Source organism: Gigantopelta aegis, chromosome 10 (assembly GCF_016097555.1).
Source record: "Gigantopelta aegis isolate Gae_Host chromosome 10, Gae_host_genome, whole genome shotgun sequence".
In the NCBI taxonomy this organism is placed as follows: Eukaryota; Metazoa; Mollusca; class Gastropoda; order Neomphalida; family Peltospiridae; genus Gigantopelta; species Gigantopelta aegis.
In genome coordinates, this window is record NC_054708.1 from 9713045 (window position 1) to 9730616 (window position 17572).

General features: G+C 35.3%; 1 protein-coding gene across 5 annotated transcripts in view; it reads left to right on the forward strand.

Moving 5' to 3' along the window:
- LOC121384802 (nuclear hormone receptor HR96-like) overlaps positions 1-17572 on the forward strand; it is a 371804-nt gene that overhangs the window by 342880 nt on the left and 11352 nt on the right. For all 5 annotated transcript variants that reach the window (XM_041515387.1, XM_041515388.1, XM_041515389.1 and 2 more), the window contains one exon: positions 16029-16195. In XM_041515387.1, the coding sequence (XP_041371321.1) occupies positions 16029-16195 (167 nt within the window). The remainder of the gene's footprint in view (positions 1-16028; positions 16196-17572) is intronic.

Genomic DNA, 17572 nt, shown 5'->3' on the forward strand with positions numbered 1-17572 from the left:
TTAAATACTAATAATTGAGTCGTGCAAAGCCTTATTCCAGAGGAACGCCCCTAAGAGACTGGTGAGTTCAATGTTCATAATAATGTTTAAATACTGATAAGTGAGTCATGCAAAGCCTTCTTCTGCAGGAATGCTCCTACGGGACTGGTGAGTCCAGTGTTCGTAATAATGTTTAAATGCTAATAAGTGAGTCATGCAAAGCCTTCTTCCACAGCAATGCCTCTAAGGGACTGGTGAGTTTAGTGTTCATAATAGTGTTTATAATAGTGTTTAAATACTAATAAGCGAGTCGTGCAAAGCCTTCTTCCTTAGGAATGCCCCTAAGGGACTGGTGAGTCGTCAGTGTTCATAATGTTTAAATACTAATAAACGAGTCATGCAAAACCTTATTCCTGAGGAACGCTCCTAAGGGACTGGTGAGTCGTCAATGTTCATAATGTCTAAATACTAATAATGAGTCGTGCAAAGCCTTCTTCCGCAGGAAGGCTCCTAAGGGACTGGTGAGTCATCAATGTTTACAATAATGTTTAAATACTAATAAGTGAGTCATGCCAAGCCTTCTTCCGTAGGAATGCCTCTAAGGGACTGGTGAGTTCAGTGTTCATAATAATGTTTAAAAACTAATAAGCGAGTCGTGCAAAGCCTTATTTTGGAGAAACGCTCCTAAGGTACTGGTGAGTCGTCAGTGTTCATAATAGTGTTCGGCAAAGTAGATGAGAATATCAAAATAAAACTGAGTGCATAAAGATAAAATTTATGCAGTAAATGCAAGGTTCAAACTCGGTCATTTGTCAATTTTGAAATGTTTTTGCCACAAAGTGCTCACCTGTGGCAATTTTGAGTTCGCCTATAATGATATTAATCAAAGATATTTTCAACAGATAAACTTATAATTTAAAAAAAAATTATCCCTCAACTGATGGCAATCATTTTTATCCAGCAGGGAAAAAAAAGTTATCTGTAAAGTCCTTCATTTCCGGCAAAGTATATCACAGCAATGTCAGTTGCCATTGGTGTTGCTGTTAAATTTGAGCCGATTTTTATAGCTGATTTTTAAAAAAAAGAAGAAAAGATTTGTCACAAATTTTGACTCCATCTAATGTTAATTTTGTAACACCTTCCGTAGGGATGACCTAAAGGACTTGTATAAGTCTGTGGTCTTCAGACTGTGAAAAGACTAATCACTTAGATTGATGACCTCATCAAAACTAAATACAGACTATTACATAAACTTACAGAGCTGAATTTATAAAGATATACATGTTGTATATATATAATTTGCTTCCTTATTTAATTTTTTTTCTTCTTCTTCTGTTTTTTTTTTTGGTGGGTAGGGTGTGCTATGTACTCCCACTCTCTATTCCTATTTTCCTGAATATATATTATGTTTCCCTTCTCTATAAGAAAAAAAAAGAGTTAAAATTTGTTTTGTTTAACGACACCACTAGAGCACATTGATTAATCAAATATCGGCTATTGGATGTCAAACAAACAGTCTTGGGGGAAAACCCGCTACAATTTTTCCATTAGTAACAAGGGATCTTTTGTATGCACTATCCCAAAGACAGGATAGCACATACCAAAGCCTTTGAGTATACCAGTTGTGGTGCACTGGCTGGAACGATCACCAGAAGAAAGAAAACTACAAAAATACTATGTAGCAGAGATCATTGCCATAGTCCACTCAGTCTGTTTTTATACTGATTTTTGACTTCTACCCACTCCACCTTCACCCACTGAAAAAGATGTTTTGGACTGTTTTAGGGTTTTGGGTTGTTTTTTCACAATTATCTCCTGCGACTACTTCACACACTGGTCCTAAATTAACCCTTTACATGCTGCTGGCAACAAATTCTCCCCAATGTTACATCTTCCTGAGCCACAATCAGCAGGATTTGTCTCCTGGTGGAAATAAAACCCTTAAGTTACTACTAGTTGCAAGATGAACGTAAAAGAAATGACAGACAATACTTAAAGCTTCATACTTTATTTTGAATTATTTTTGTTCCATAAACAATGACACTTAGTAAGACTTCTTGCCCATATAAAATGACGTCATCAGATATGATGTTCCCTGACAACGTAATTTTTATGTTCATCGATAATTGAAGAAACTCACGTTGCTATGTATGTCTGGACAAATGGGATGACGTTATATGGTATGAATGTAACAGAAACTTAATTATTTCAAATTTAAATTGCTGTCATCAAAATCATTGAAAGCCACTTGAAATATTTCAAATGAATTCGGCCAATGTCAAAGGCTCCGGCAAGTCTCTCTTGCCTCTTTATTTACACCAGCAGGCAAAGAGTTAAACCAAAATACATTTTCTATATAGTGCAGTAAGCTCTTAAGCATTTGAAGAATTACACTTTATTCTGATACGGTTACCCAGACCGGAGAGAAGCTGGTAGAAAGTGTGGAGTTTATGGCCCACACCAACTGTGAGACGTTACATCGCCCAGCTGGCTGGCAGGAGGGGTGGTCATTAAAGTGACGGTATCTCAGTTGTGAACAATCCCTAGAATCACAAACAGTTACCACAACCTCTACAGAAAGGCATTAAATGGCTGAGATGATGTAACTTAGTTTGATGCCACAGCTGTCTGGTTTGAAATTCTTTTTAATTTGTTTTTTTAATTTTTAATTTTATATTTTTTTAGGATAAAAGTTAATAGGCTAGTGATATGAAGTCCGATGTGTGCTACTTTTAATTATTGGAAGCAAGGAGTCTTTTATATGCACTTAATTTCCTCCCATAACAAGACAGAATCACCATGGTCTTAGATATATACAAGACAGTCATTTAGAAATAATTTATAGCTCCTAATAAAAAGGGATTTTTTTTTTTTTGCTTTGCTTTTCTTTTTTTCTTTTTTAATTTTTTTTTTTCAATTATTTTTCTTTTTTAATTTTCTTTTTTTCAATAATTTTTTCTTCTTTTTTTAAAAAATGATTTTGATTAGATAATATGTTTCATAATAAATATAGTGAATGAAAGACATTTTTATTCATTACTAATGTAAACCAAAAAGGAAATTTTTGACAAACCATATACATGTACCTCTAGTTCAAAAATGTCTTTTGTCATGATCAGATTTTTTTTTTTTTTTTTGGGGGGGGGTTTTAAAATTATTTTGTATAGATAATGTTTCATAACAAATATGAATGATACATATTTTCATTCATTGCTAATGTAAACCAACAAAGTAAATGTTTTGACAAATCATGTATATATGCAATGTACATACATGTATATGTACCTGGATGTTCAAAAATGTCTTTGTCACATTTAGACCTCTCTTTTAGTAATATTTGTAAAATATATAATGGGGTTAATTTGCAAGTGTGTAATTGTGTCCATTATGTCGCTTATACAGGTGATTTTAATGGTATCACAGATGCTGTCTTCCTACAACTACTAATGGATTTGAAATAATACCCCATGCAGTTCTCACTTTGTGTTTCTTTCTCACAAGTAACAAAAACATTGCCTGCAATTATCAACCATTTTACCTCAGCTTCATTTTAAATCAATAATCCTTTAAATTTGATTTTTTTTTTTTTTTTTAAACAGAAAAGAAAAAAAAAGTTAATTAATGCCTGTACATACAATTGTCATTTGTTCAGTCAATTCAGTTAAATATTGTAGTGTGAATTTGAAAAAAATATCTCCCTCTCTCTCTCTCCCTCCCTCTCGCTCTCTCTCTCCCTCTCTCTCTCTCTCTCTCTCTCTCTCTCTCTCTCTCTCTCTCTCTCTCTCTCTCTCTCTCTCTCTCTCCCTCTCTCTATCTTTCTCTCCCTCTCTCTCTCTCTCTCTCTCTTTCTCTCTCTCTCTCTCTCTCTCTCTCTCTCTCTCTCTCTCTCTCTCTCTCTCTCTCTCTCTCTTTCTCTCCCCCTCTCTCTCTCTCTCTCTCTCTTCTCTCTCTCTCTCTCTCTCTCTCTCTCTCTCTCTCTCTCTCTCTCTCTCTCTCTCTCTCTCTCTCTCTCTCTCTCTCTCTCTCTCTCTCTCTCTCTCTTTCTTTCTCTTTCTCTTTGTTGTCAAAGTCAGTGATTCACTGATGTTTTTATTTATAAAAGGTATATACGTCATTAAAGTGATCCTTTTAGTTAGACTTCAAACAGTAGACTATGTGAAGTTCAATCACTGCCAGGCACTGGCAACTACAAACAAAAGATTACATCTGATTTAATCCTTGGCTACTATACAGACAATAGATTATGTGATTTAATTAATCCGCTGATGACTTCCTAACAAATTGATGGGATTGACCATTTTTTGAATTCATTGGCACTACAAAGAGCGAACTGTGCCTGGTTTAATCAGTATAATGCTCAAAGATCATCATGTTTTTTATTGCAGCAGATACAGGAATCAAGGTATTGATTAGGCAAAGGAAATATTTGTCCATTTTAAGCTCACCAAATAGTTGGAAGGTCATGGGTTAGCTAGCGAAACTTGTAGCAAGATGCTGTCAATTTATTTTGGCAGAACTCCAAGCAGATTACATTGTTTGCAGCAAACAGCAAACATTTTGTCACCTCTTCGGGGTCAACTAACCTCTTTTCAGTCCACATAGAATCTTTATTGCATTGTATTAAAATCATTTACTTTTCAAAGTTTTTCTGATTAATTTGCACCAAAAGCTTGTTACTTGTATTAGTTTTAACATGCATGTGATTAAGACTCCAAAGAAAGGGTTTGTCCATGATAATTTCAGGTGTAGTAATATCCAATATGGGTGGCCATTCGGGAATTGACTTCATATGCTGTCTCTCTCAACATTCTCAAAACTTTATTTGAAATGAAGGAAATGGTTCATTTAACGATGCACTCAGCACATTTTATTTACGGTTATATGGTGTCAGACATATGGTTAAGGACCACACAAATATTGAGGGAGGAAACCTACTGTTGCCAGTTCATGGGTACTCTTTTTGATTAGCAGCAAGGGATCTTTTATATGCACCATCCCATAGACAGGATAGCACATACCATGGCTTTTGATGTACCAGTCATGGTGAACTGGCTGGAAAACTTTATTTGACTACACATACTATCTCATTCCAAAAACTAAAAACCTGATTTGACTTCAAATGCTAGCTCCTTCAACATTCTAAAAACCTGATTTGATTTAACATGCTAGCTCCTTCAACATTCTAAAAACCTGATTGACTTAACATGCTAGCTCCTTCAACATTCTAAAAACCTTGATTTGACTTAACATGCTAGCTCCTTCAACATTCTAAAAACCTTGATTTGACTTAACATGCTAGCTCCTTCAACATTCTAAAAACCTGATTTGACTTAACGTACTAGCTCCTTCAACATTCTAAAAACCTGATTTGACTTAACATGCTAGCTCCTTCAACATTCTAAAAACCTGATTTGACTTAACATGCTAGCTCCTTCAACATTGTAAAAACCTGATTTGACTTAACATGCTAGCTCCTTCAACATTCTAACAACCTGATTTGACTTCACGTGTTAGTTCCTTCAACATGCTAATAATCTAATTTGACTTCATTTCCTAACTCCTCCAACTTTTTTTTTTCTCCAAAAATTATAAATTGACATTCTATGTTTCTTTTGGCATTTCCTGTTTCAAATTTCAACATTCCTAAGCAAAGCCTGAATGACTGGATATACCGGTAAACATCAAAGAGTCCGGTAAAAGACTGGACTAACTTTGTATGCTGTCCTGGTATTTCCAAGAATCTGAAGTTGATTTTATTTATTGTTTAAAACATTTACTCGTGATTTAAAGGGACAGACCCTAGTTTCAACCCGTAAAAATTAACACTAAGTTTAGTTAATCAACAAACCTGTAACACATTTGGTTGAAGTTACAATTGAGTGAAACATGAGTCTGTGACTTTGAAATGGTGAAATACCCTCTAAAAATAGACTAAAACTTGACTCCATAACTGTTACTTCTTAGACGCACATGCGTTTTTAAAAATCTTAGAAATGCATATTGTGATATTAAAAACACCAGGATGACAAAAACACTTCGAATGTATGGAAATTGATAAATCGAAACCATAAAATCTAAGTAAAGTATGACTTCAGTTAACAAAAATGGCTGTAATTGTAAAAAAAATATGTCTTTGTGTTTAAAAACTATGGTATGTCCCTTTAAAGCAGTGATCCATTTATTAAAGACCGTGTCATCTGTATATAAAATGTATATACCACCAAAGAAACTTTCATGCATTTACCAGGCTTGGAGCAGTAAGACCATTATTTACTAGTCATAGAGGAATGCGACCATTGATTTATTAGTTATGGAGAGATGGGACCATTGATTTAGCAGTCATGGAAAGATGGGACCATTGATTTACCAGTCATAGAGGAATGGGACCATTGATTCAGCAGTTATGGAGGAATGGGACCATTGATTTAACAGTTATGGAGGAATGGGACCATTGATTTAACAGTTATGGAGGAATGGGACCATTGATTTAACAGTTATGGAGGAATGGGACCATTGATTTACCAGTTATGGAAAGATGGGACCATTGATTTACCAGTCATGGAGGAATGGGACCATTGATTTAGCAGTGATGGAAGAATGGGACCATTGATTTAACAGTTATGGAGGAATGGGACTATTGATTTAACAGTCATGGAGGGATGGGACCATTGATTTACCAGTCATGGAGAGATGGGACCATTGATTTACCAGTCATGGAGAGATGGGACCATTGATTTACCAGTCATGGAGAGATGGGACCATTGATTTAACAGTCATAGAGGAATGGGACCATTGATTTACCAGTCATGGAGAGATGGGACCATTGATTTAACAGTCATAGAGGAATGGGACCATTCATTTACCAGTCATGGAGTTATGGGACCATTGATTTACTGATTTTAGAGGAATGTAGGGCCGTAGCTAGGATTTTTTGTTTGGAGGGGCAACTGAGTAGTTAATAGTCTAAAACTCGGGGGGGGGGGGGGGGGGGGGGGCAAGCGTGCCACCCACCACCCCCTCTAGCTACGGCCCTGGATTGGGACCATTGATTTACCAGTATTGGAGCAATGAGACCATTGATTTACCAGTTATGAAGAAATGGTTGGAATGGAAAACAACAAAGTATGTCTGGAGAGAGGAATTGACCATGTTACATATCAGACAGATGTTTTGCTTCTTAGCCATGTCCCAGCCAAAGAAATGTAAACATATTACATGATATATTGAACCATCTATACAGCCCCCATCAGAGGTCTAGACAGTGTGTGTTCAGAGTGTTAGCCTAGGGGTTGTTTCCCATGTGCTTGACAATCACCTGAATTCACCTCACAGTCAACACTCTGTAATCTATTACCTGTCAAGTGGCAACATCTCAGGTGAAGGTTATTCAGGGGCCCTCAGAAGGTTTGCTGTCTTACTTTCGGAACCAAAACATATACTGATTTTTATGATACTGTTTTATCCATATTTAAGACCACTTCTTATTTGGGGCACATTTGTATGGCACAGGTCAAGGTGTGTGACCCCAGTGAGTGTGTTTGAACATTAATTTGATAGTTAAATTCTGACTTTTGAGCTGACAGTCACATGTAAGACAGAATAACATTAAAATATTTCTGCACATCCATAAACCCATATATGTTAATAGCACAACACCACATAGGGGAGTATACATATAAAAGATGATTTGATGCGTTTTGGTAGGTGTGGTCTATATGATAATAGCACAACACCACGTAGGAGAGTATACATATAAAAGATGATTTGATGCGTTTTGGTAGGTGTGGTCTATATGATAATAGCACAACACCACGTAGGAGAGTATACATATAAAAGATGATTTGATGCGTTTTGGTAGGTGTGGTCTATATGATAATAGCACAACACCACGTAGGAGAGTATACATATAAAAGATGATTTGATACGTTTTGGTAGGTGTGGTCTATATGATAATAGCACAACACCACGTAGGAGAGTATACATATAAAAGATGATTTGATGCGTTTTGGTAGGTGTGGTCTATATGATAATAGCACAACACCACGTAGGAGAGTATACATATAAAAGATGATTTGATGCGTTTTGGTAGGTGTGGTCTATATGATAATAGCACAACACCACGTAGGAGAGTATACATATAAAAGCTAATTTGATGCATTTTGGTAGGTGTGGTCTATATGATAATAGCACAACACCACATAGGAGAGTCATATATGATGCGTTTTGGTAGGTGTGGTCTATATGATAATAGCACAACACCACATAGGAGAGTATACATATAAAAGCTAATTTGATGCATTTTGGTAGGTGTGGTCTATATGATAATAGCACAACACCACATTGTATACATATAAAAGCATTTGATGCATTTTGGTAGGTGTGGTCTATATGATAAAGATGATTTGATGCGTTTTGGTAGGTGTGGTCTATATGATAATAGCACAACACCACATAGGAGAGTATACATATAAAAGCTAATTTGATGCATTTTGGTAGGTGTGGTCTATATGATAATAGCACAACACCACATAGGAGAGTATACAAATAAAAGCTAATTTGATGCATTTTGGTAGGTGTGGTCTATATGATAATAGCACAACACCACATAGGAGAGTATACAAATAAAAGCTAATTTGATGCGTTTTGGTAGGTGTGGTCTATATGATAATAGCACAACACCACATAGGAGAGTATACATATAAAAGCTAATTTGATGCGTTTTGGTAGGTGTGGTCTATATGATATGGAAGCAGGTTTTGTCTTTGTCTGATGGGTGAGGGGCGGGATGTAGCCCAGTGGTAAAGTGTTCACTTGATGTGCATTCGGTCTGGGATTGATCCCCATTGGTGGGCCCATTGGGCTATTTCTTGCTCAAGCCAGTGCACCACGACTAGTACATCAAAGGCTGTGGTATGTATTATCCTGTCTGTGGGATGGTGCATATAAAAGATCCCTTGCTGCTAATCGAAAAGAGTAGCCCATGAAGTGGCGACAGCGGGTTTTCTCTCTCAATATCTGTGTGGTTCTTAACCATATGTCTGATCCCATATAACCGTAAATAAAATGTGTTGAGTGCATCATTAAATAAAACATTTCCTTTCTTCCTTTCTTCTCTGATGGGTGGGGCAGAGCTAGCTCATTTGGTAAAGCGCTCACCTGAGGTGCTTTAGTCATAGGCTCAAACCCCCTCGGCAGACCCATTCTCTGATTGGGCTTTTTTCCAAAGACTATGGTATGTGTTCTGTTTGTGCAAAAGTGCATACATAAAAGATCCCTTGCTGCTAATGGAAAAATGTAGCGGGTTTTCTCTTTTATCATAAGAATGATTAATGTTTAACATTCAACAGATAATGATTAATAAATTATAGAGCTTTAGTGGTGTTGTTAAGCAAAGCAAACTTTAACTTTCTCTCGACCTAAGTTTTTAAACTGCCAGTTTAAAAATAGCCGAGGTATTGTTAAATAAAAAAAATATTTCCTGTTTTTTTTATTTGAATAATAAAGCTCAGTTAAATAAACTAAATTCATATTAATTGTAAAGTAGTGTCAGAAAAAAAAAACTTGGTACTTTTTACTTTTATATTAACACCTGTGTCTAGGTTTCTCTGCAGAATGTTGCCTTTTCTATTTTATCGGTATTTTTTCATTGACAGAAAAAAACCTACATAAAGGCACCCGACTTTTTTTCAAACATCCATTAAGGATATGTCAGATCAAAGTATCTGTACACAAACCAACCTGCCAATCACCAATTCCAACACTTTACTTCGCATGAATAGTCTATGCTTATTATCGAAATACTCTATAGTCTGTCCCACGGGGAACGCTTTTTTCATGCTATGAAATTTAATCGAAATTATTTATTTTTGAGCCGATTGATTTGTAAATTGCATATAAAACTAGTTTTTGGGGGTGTTTTTTATTTCCAAAACACTTTTACTTTTCTTCTTATGTGAAACGAAACTGAAATTATTTACAAACAATATTTGTGTTATAGAATGATGGTACGGACTATAGGTTGTTCACATGTATGCGTCACTGCAGACATACAAATCATTCAACTGAAAATCTATTGTCACAGGATTCCTTTGAGATGTTGCTCTGATGAACAAATCATATTTTTTTATTATCATATTGTTGATGCACTTTAATTCTTGAAAACTGAAAAAAAAAAAAAAAAAAAAAAACACTTTGCAATACTGTTATAATTGGTTGTTTTGTTCCTTATGCAGCTGTTGTTAGAAATAAAATAATAATAATAAAAAAAAAAAAAAAATTGAAATCATTTTTCTTTGTTGTATGGGTTAATTAGAGTTTTAAAAAAAGAATCAATATCAAGAGAGTTCTTTCTAATGTAAATAAAATTGAAGTATTTAGTTTTAAGTTAAACTATGGATGGATTTATAAATCAAAATAACAAAACTGTTAATATGCAAGGCTATATTTTAAGAAGTTTGTTAACTGTGGCTATTGTTTTAATGATTTTGCCACAGACATCTACAGCTATTTTGAGCCTGGCTACAGCTATATTAAACCAGTAACCTTTGTAACAGATATAAAAACCAAACATTATCCCTTTAAATGACAGCAATAATGTTTATCCAACAACAAAAATCTGCCATCAGTAAATTTCCGGACGTTTGGCAATTCGTATTGCAAATCATTAAGTTTGAGCTTTGCGTACCTCTGAAAATAATGATAATAAAGTACAAAGACAGTCCATGGGATATGGCAGTAATGTTAAATCCAGCAGCAAAACAACTATCATTAAATCCCTATACCTATGGCAATTCATATCGCAACTATCAATGCCATCATTAAATTTGAGCTCTGTGTGTCTGAAAATATGTTTTAAAAAGTCCAGGGACATTATTATTGGGCATGTTCTGGTGCTAAATTGGGTGGAAAAGGGGGATTTGATCTTATGATGAAAGCACCTCAGGCAACCGCTTTACTGACTGAGCTAGACCCTGCCCTTCGTGGTGGATAAACATTGCTGACGTCACGCCTGTTAACATCTGGTTAAACAATGTGCTAGATATTAACACTTGTTGTTAACTCCGGTGTGAAAAGTAAACAGTTTACACTGATATAGTCACTATGTTCTTGATTGCTATTTGGGGTTGGGACGTAACTCAGTGGTACAGTGCTTGCTTGATGCGTGGTCGGTCTGGGATCGATCCCCATTGGTGGGCACATTGGGCTATTTCTCGTTTTAACCAGTGCACCACAACTGGTATATCAAAGGCTGTGGTATGTGTTATCCTGTCTGTGGGAGGGTGCATATAAAAGATCCTTTGCTGCTAATCAAAAAGAGTAGCTCACGAAGTGGCGACAGCGGGTTTCCTCCCTCAATATCTGTGTGGTCCTTAACCATATGTCCGACGCCATATAACTGTAAACAAAATGTGTTGAGTGCGTCGTCATTAAATAAACCATTTCCTTCGTTTCTTGACTGCTATTTATTGGTGGGAGGTAGATCTAGCTATGTCGGTAGAGTGCTCACCTGAGGTGCTTGTGTTCTAGGATCAAACCTTCTCAGGGGACCCATTATCTGATTGAGTTTTTCCTGTTCCAGCCAGTGCACCACGATTGGTATATTAAAGGCCATGGTATATGCTGTCCTGTCTGTGGGAAAGTGCATGTAGTGGGTTTCCTCTTGGATTTCAAGTAAAAAAAACCTTACTAAATGTTTGACACCCAATAGCCATTGATTAATAAATCAATGTGGTCTATAGTGGTGTCATTAAACAAGACAAACGTTTAACTTTAGCTGTTAAACTGAGGAAGTTTCACATTTCCACAATACTTTTCATACTAAAATTAAGAAAGTGTAAATATTTATCTCTCATCATCATCGTGTTAATGGCATAAAAGTGTACCTTGTGCTTTTCAAATTATTTAAGTACATGAAATTAATGGATTCATGTGTGACTTTATGTGTGTTTCCCTATCTCTCTCCAATAAAGGTATATCTGTGTAGACATTGCAGATATAATACGAAGGATTATTCTCTATGAGCTGTCGATATATTGACGCAGCCACTGGAGTCGTCTCTCTGCGGTATTGACTGTTTTATTCCGTCGATCATCCCGTTATCATTAAAAGCAGGATGAATATGGTTGGAGTTTTATCTTCCTGTTCTTTCAAAAACCAAAGATCAGATAAAAAATATTTGTGAATACATACCTTTTCACAGCTTCTTATAAAGTTTGTGAAACAAATGTTTTATACCCGGAGGCAAAATACATCAGTCTTTGTTTTCATCCATAAAAGAACTTGGCCATTGGCAAGTAAATATAAACCGATACAGTAAAAGATGAGTATTCGCATATTGATCTGCTTTCAGTTCTCTTCATGCATATAATCATTTCTAATTCTCTGTATATGCCCCACAACTGGTATATTAAAAGCCAAACTATGTGCTGTCATGTCTCTGGGGAAGTGCATATAAAAACAAATCCCATGCTGCTAGTGGACAAATGTAGCGGGTTTCCTGTAAGACTGTGTTTTTGTTTGTTTGTTTTGTTTAACAGCACCACTAGAGCACATTGATTATTAATCATTGGCTATTGGATGTCAAGCATTTTATTTTGACATATAGACTTAGAGAGGAAACCTGCTACATTTTTCCTTTAGTAGAAAGGGATCAGCTATATGCACCATCGCACAGACAGGATAGCACTTACCATGGCATTTGCTATACCAGTCATGGTGCACTGGCTGGAACAAGACATAGCTCAATGTGCCCACTGATGGGGATCGATCCCAGACTGACTGCACATCAGGCAAGTGCTTTATCACTAAGCTAGGCATGTCCCACCTCTCTAAGACTGTAAGTCAGACAACAAACTGTTTGACATCCAAGCGCCAGTGATTAATAAATCATGGTGCATGATCTAGTGGTGTTGTTAAACAAAACAAACTTTTAACTTTAATTCTCTACATATAACAGTTTACTTAAATCCCAACCCATTACCATGCCAACAATCTCAACTTCCCTTTCTATCTTCCACTCCCCACTCCAACACTATGTCATGTATTTCTATTTCCACTCAACCCAGACAAGCATTTTAGTTAAAGACAATTTTTTGTTATCAAGACAAGACCCAACAGCTATAAGTTTATAGAGGCTAAAGCTTGTGATTTTACCTTCATACACTTGTCACGACTGTTATTTAAAATCAGTAATATAATAATAACTTACCATTCATTTTAGCTATTTTAATTAGTGAAATTCTGTGCAAATGATGTTCCAATTTGACTTCACTTACCAGCGTCTATATTAGGGGAAAGAAAATGCCTTTAATTGCAGGTCCGGTAATAAGATCTGATAAGTAATTTCACAATGCAGAAAGCATTACGGGATTAAAATTACGCTACTTATTGTAATTTCGTAATTCATTGTGATGGGTATGTAATCAGAATTGATGTTCTGTCAAAACTCGATCAATGTTATTTGGCAAGCTCTGCGAAGCTTCATAATTTTCATTATGAAATCAATTTGCAAATGGTTTATTTAGTATGCACTTCATTAAACGTACATCCTATCAATACATCTTGTGTTTTTTGTAACCATGGTAATGATATTTGAAAAATCTTAAGTCCTTGAAAACTTAATATTACTTTATGGTTGCCTCTAGTCGGCAATTTTTTGTTGTCGTAATTTCCATGTGAAAGAAATCCAATGAGAAATTATGTTTGCTTCCAGCAATTATATGAATTAGCTCCAAACTGCTTTTACCATTGCTTTTAAGTAATCCATGTATAGAATAAATAAAAAACCCAGTCAGTTCCAACATGTTCATCACCAGCTGATTTCCTTTGAAGTAGCAGGTAAATGGAACATGCGCAGAGAGATTCGGTATTTAAGACACCGGCCAATAACCTTTGAAAACATCAGTGTAGTTTTATTATAATTTGTTAAAAATGTTCATCTTTGTTATATACGGAAGGTGGAAATTATGGTTTGCTTCAAAACAAGTAACACTACCCAGTAATGATAATAACATAATTTACTTTTAACTTATTATCCACATACATAGTTCAAGATATACAGGTAAATTTAACCAGTACGACACGTGTGTGTCTTAACGATTTCATGCGACCAATAAATGACATACGTTTGAGAAGCGACGTCATAACATAGTGGGGCTTTCACAGTGTTAGTTCTGTGACGTCATGACATAGTGGGGCTTTGACAGTGTTAGTTCTGTGACGTCATTTTATAGTGGGGCTTTGACAGTGTTAGTTCTGTGACGTCATTTCGTCGTCTCCTTCAAGTTAGCTTTGAAACATTTTTACACAGTCTTTGTTATTCATAAAAATAATATTATGGATAACAGAATAATAAAGAAATTATTACACTCCTATGTGAATCGTACTGATTTGACGAAACTTGTGTCAGGGTTCATGTATTACCCTCACTCTCACTCGGGCAATATACTGACACTCATTTCATGAAATCAATTACACAAGCTTGTATAATAGTTTCTGTTTAAATACCAAACATTTATAATAATATGGTTCATAACTAAGCATGTTAAAGGGACATTCCTGAGTTTGTTGCAATTTTTAAGATGTTATCAACTAACAGAGACTTTATAATGATCGTAATTACATATCAAATATATTTTTCTGCATAAAATATTAGTGGCTATATATTAAACATGTTTCTGTCCATTCTAAAATTTGTACTAGGTTAAATTTCATTTTATTTCCTAAAATATATTTTTTCATACTTACGAAATTATTTGAAGACAAAATCCAGATTGGGCTTCTTACAAATATTAAGACAACCAGAAACACATTAAATATACAGACACTGATATTCTAAATGAGAAAATATATTTAATATGTAAGCTTAATTGTAGAAATATTTCTTTAGTCTTAAACATCTTACAATGCAGCAAACTCAGGAAAGTCCCTTTAAATCAAACTAAACTTTCATGATATAATAATTAATTATGGTTCACCAAGTAATAATCTAATGTCTCGGGTTGACATAATTAACATTGTATTTAATAAGGATCCAGCACTAAACAAGTGTGATGTTTCATCCATCACAGACACTGGAAACCTTCCAAGAGCCTTGTTACTGTCACACTTTACAGTTTAAACAATCCTTTTACATTTTGTTATTCAGCCAAGCCTGTTTCTTATTGCAAATGTGGGAACCCTTTTGCATACTGTTACATTTTGTTATTTAGCCAAGCCTATTTCTAATTGCAAATGTGGGAACCCCTTTTGCATACTGTTAACTACTTACAGTGCTATGCTAGGACAATTAACTAAAATTAAATATCAATAAAATCCTGCACTACAAATTGGCTTTGTGTAGATATGCTGCATCTTCCATTATTTAGTAGTGCTCGTTAATTCTCGTCAGATATTTCTTACATTTTAGTTCGATTTAAAGTCTGTTACTGAATCTTTGAATGTTAAGGCTAGGCAGAAAACTAAAAACTTTTTTTTTAAATGTTGTTAATATTTTAATTAAATTAGAGCCATGTTTAACATTTTATTCTGCGTGTAGTGGGTATTTAAAAAGGGTTTCTTCTCTCCTTTTGTCTTTCATCATCTGCGGCCCCCCCCCCCCCCCCCCCCACCTTCAGTCCAACTAGGGCAGACTATAGAGTTTTTCTCCATTTGTCTCACATGTAGTTTTGTGGACTTTCTTTCACAATACCTAGTTCAAAAGTGAAGGTATATTCTTTGACAATCGTAACAGTATGTTTTGAACAAGCGTGACTATGGGATTTAGGTTTTTTAATATTTTTGTAGGGACAGGAGTTTGTTGTTTTACGGGTTGGGGTTTTGGGGGGGGGGGGGGTTTAAAGGGTTTTATTTATTTATTTTTTTGGTTGATTTTTTTTTTTTTTTTTTTTTTTTTGGTCTGGGTTTTTGGTCTGGTTTCCGAATGGAGAACAGTAGTTAAAATATCTTTCACATTTGGTTTCCTCTTGAAAAGAGAGCAGATACCATGGGCCTTTAATACAAAACTGTTGATAATTAAGTTGATTAGCCAGGTGTTATTTTGTGTTTTACAGGACTACTTCAAGTGTCCATATGAAGAGAAGTGTAAGATGGATGTTTCAAATCGCCGTTTCTGTAAGCGGTGTCGGCTGAGGAAATGTTTTGAAATTGGAATGCGGAAAGAATATATCTTGACAGAAGAAGAAAAAGTCAGAAAAAGGCAGCGGATCGAAGAAAACAGGTTTGTCATCATCTGTTTCATTATTGTTATGTCTCATTCAACAGTAAGTTGAAAATTTGTTTCGTATTTTTATTATTATTCATACTTATCTAGTGCTAGCACAACCAAGGTAACCTCTCACCCGCCCAATAGGAGGTCTTCTCTTGATTCAGTCATTTCGAACTTTGAATTAAGGATGAGGTTAATGGTCTGGAGTCTGCATGTGAGGGTTATGACTCAGGTTGTATAGTAGATTGGTTGTGCTAGCACTAGGTAATAATGATGAAAATTAGAAGAAGAAAAATCTAATTTCATTTGGTGTGTAGTCACTTGCCTCTCTTTCATCCTCAGGGGCGTAACATGGTCTGGGGTGGGTGGGTGGTGAATATAAACCTACATATAGTGGACTCTTTTGTATAACTTTTTTTATTGGACACCTATATGAATTATAGACTAGTAAAAAATTGTTTTAGCATCAGCGGGAGCGGGGAGTCACCCAAAACCTTACCCTTCACCCCATCTTACCTCTGGTTCTTTAATTTTTTTTAAAGACCATGCAATGCTCAGAATTTCATTAGTATATAAAATATTATAAATCTCAACAACAAACCATATGCTATTAAAATTGTATCTTTGTACACGGCAGAGTTAAAAAGATGTTTGGCAAAGAGTTGTGTTAAAACTGTTTACATAAACTGTATGTACTGGGTTTAGCGTTTCAGAATTTACGTTATTAATTCAGTATACCATAATTAGTATAGTATATAATTTTAAAAAATGGGTAATTATTGAACCAGTTCCATACTAATAAAAAATGGCACGCTGGGTTTTTTGTTGTAAAGATTGGTTACCGTAAGGGGTCCATCATAATGATAATTCTTCCTATTCAGGCTTCAAGGTCGTTAAATACACATTACCATAATTCATGTAACAATTGGTTTGACTTTAAATTTTCACAGCAGGTACATTACTACAATTGACATTAACTAATAGGTTTATTAGCATGGGTGTTTTGCAAGAACTACATGTATTGGGAGTAGTGTGATATTAAGAATGATGACCCAATGTCGTGGTATTCTGACTTGTGCAGTAATGTACATGTATGTGTTACTAGCTTTCAGTTTGACTGTTAAAACCACTGCTTTCACTGTTAAAACCACTGCTTTCACTGTTAAAACCACTGCTTTCACTGTTAAAACCACTGCTTTCACTGTTAAAAACACTGTATAAACATAGTTTCTAGGCAGTGGAAATTATTTCCGGCTATTACAGCTTTTAAAAAAATCTTCTTCCAGTCCAACCGGAGGGGACTATAGGTTTCATCTCCATCCGTCTGTCTGTCTGTCTGTCCTGTCTCACATATAGTTTTCTGAAATTTTGTATATGGCTTTATCATGT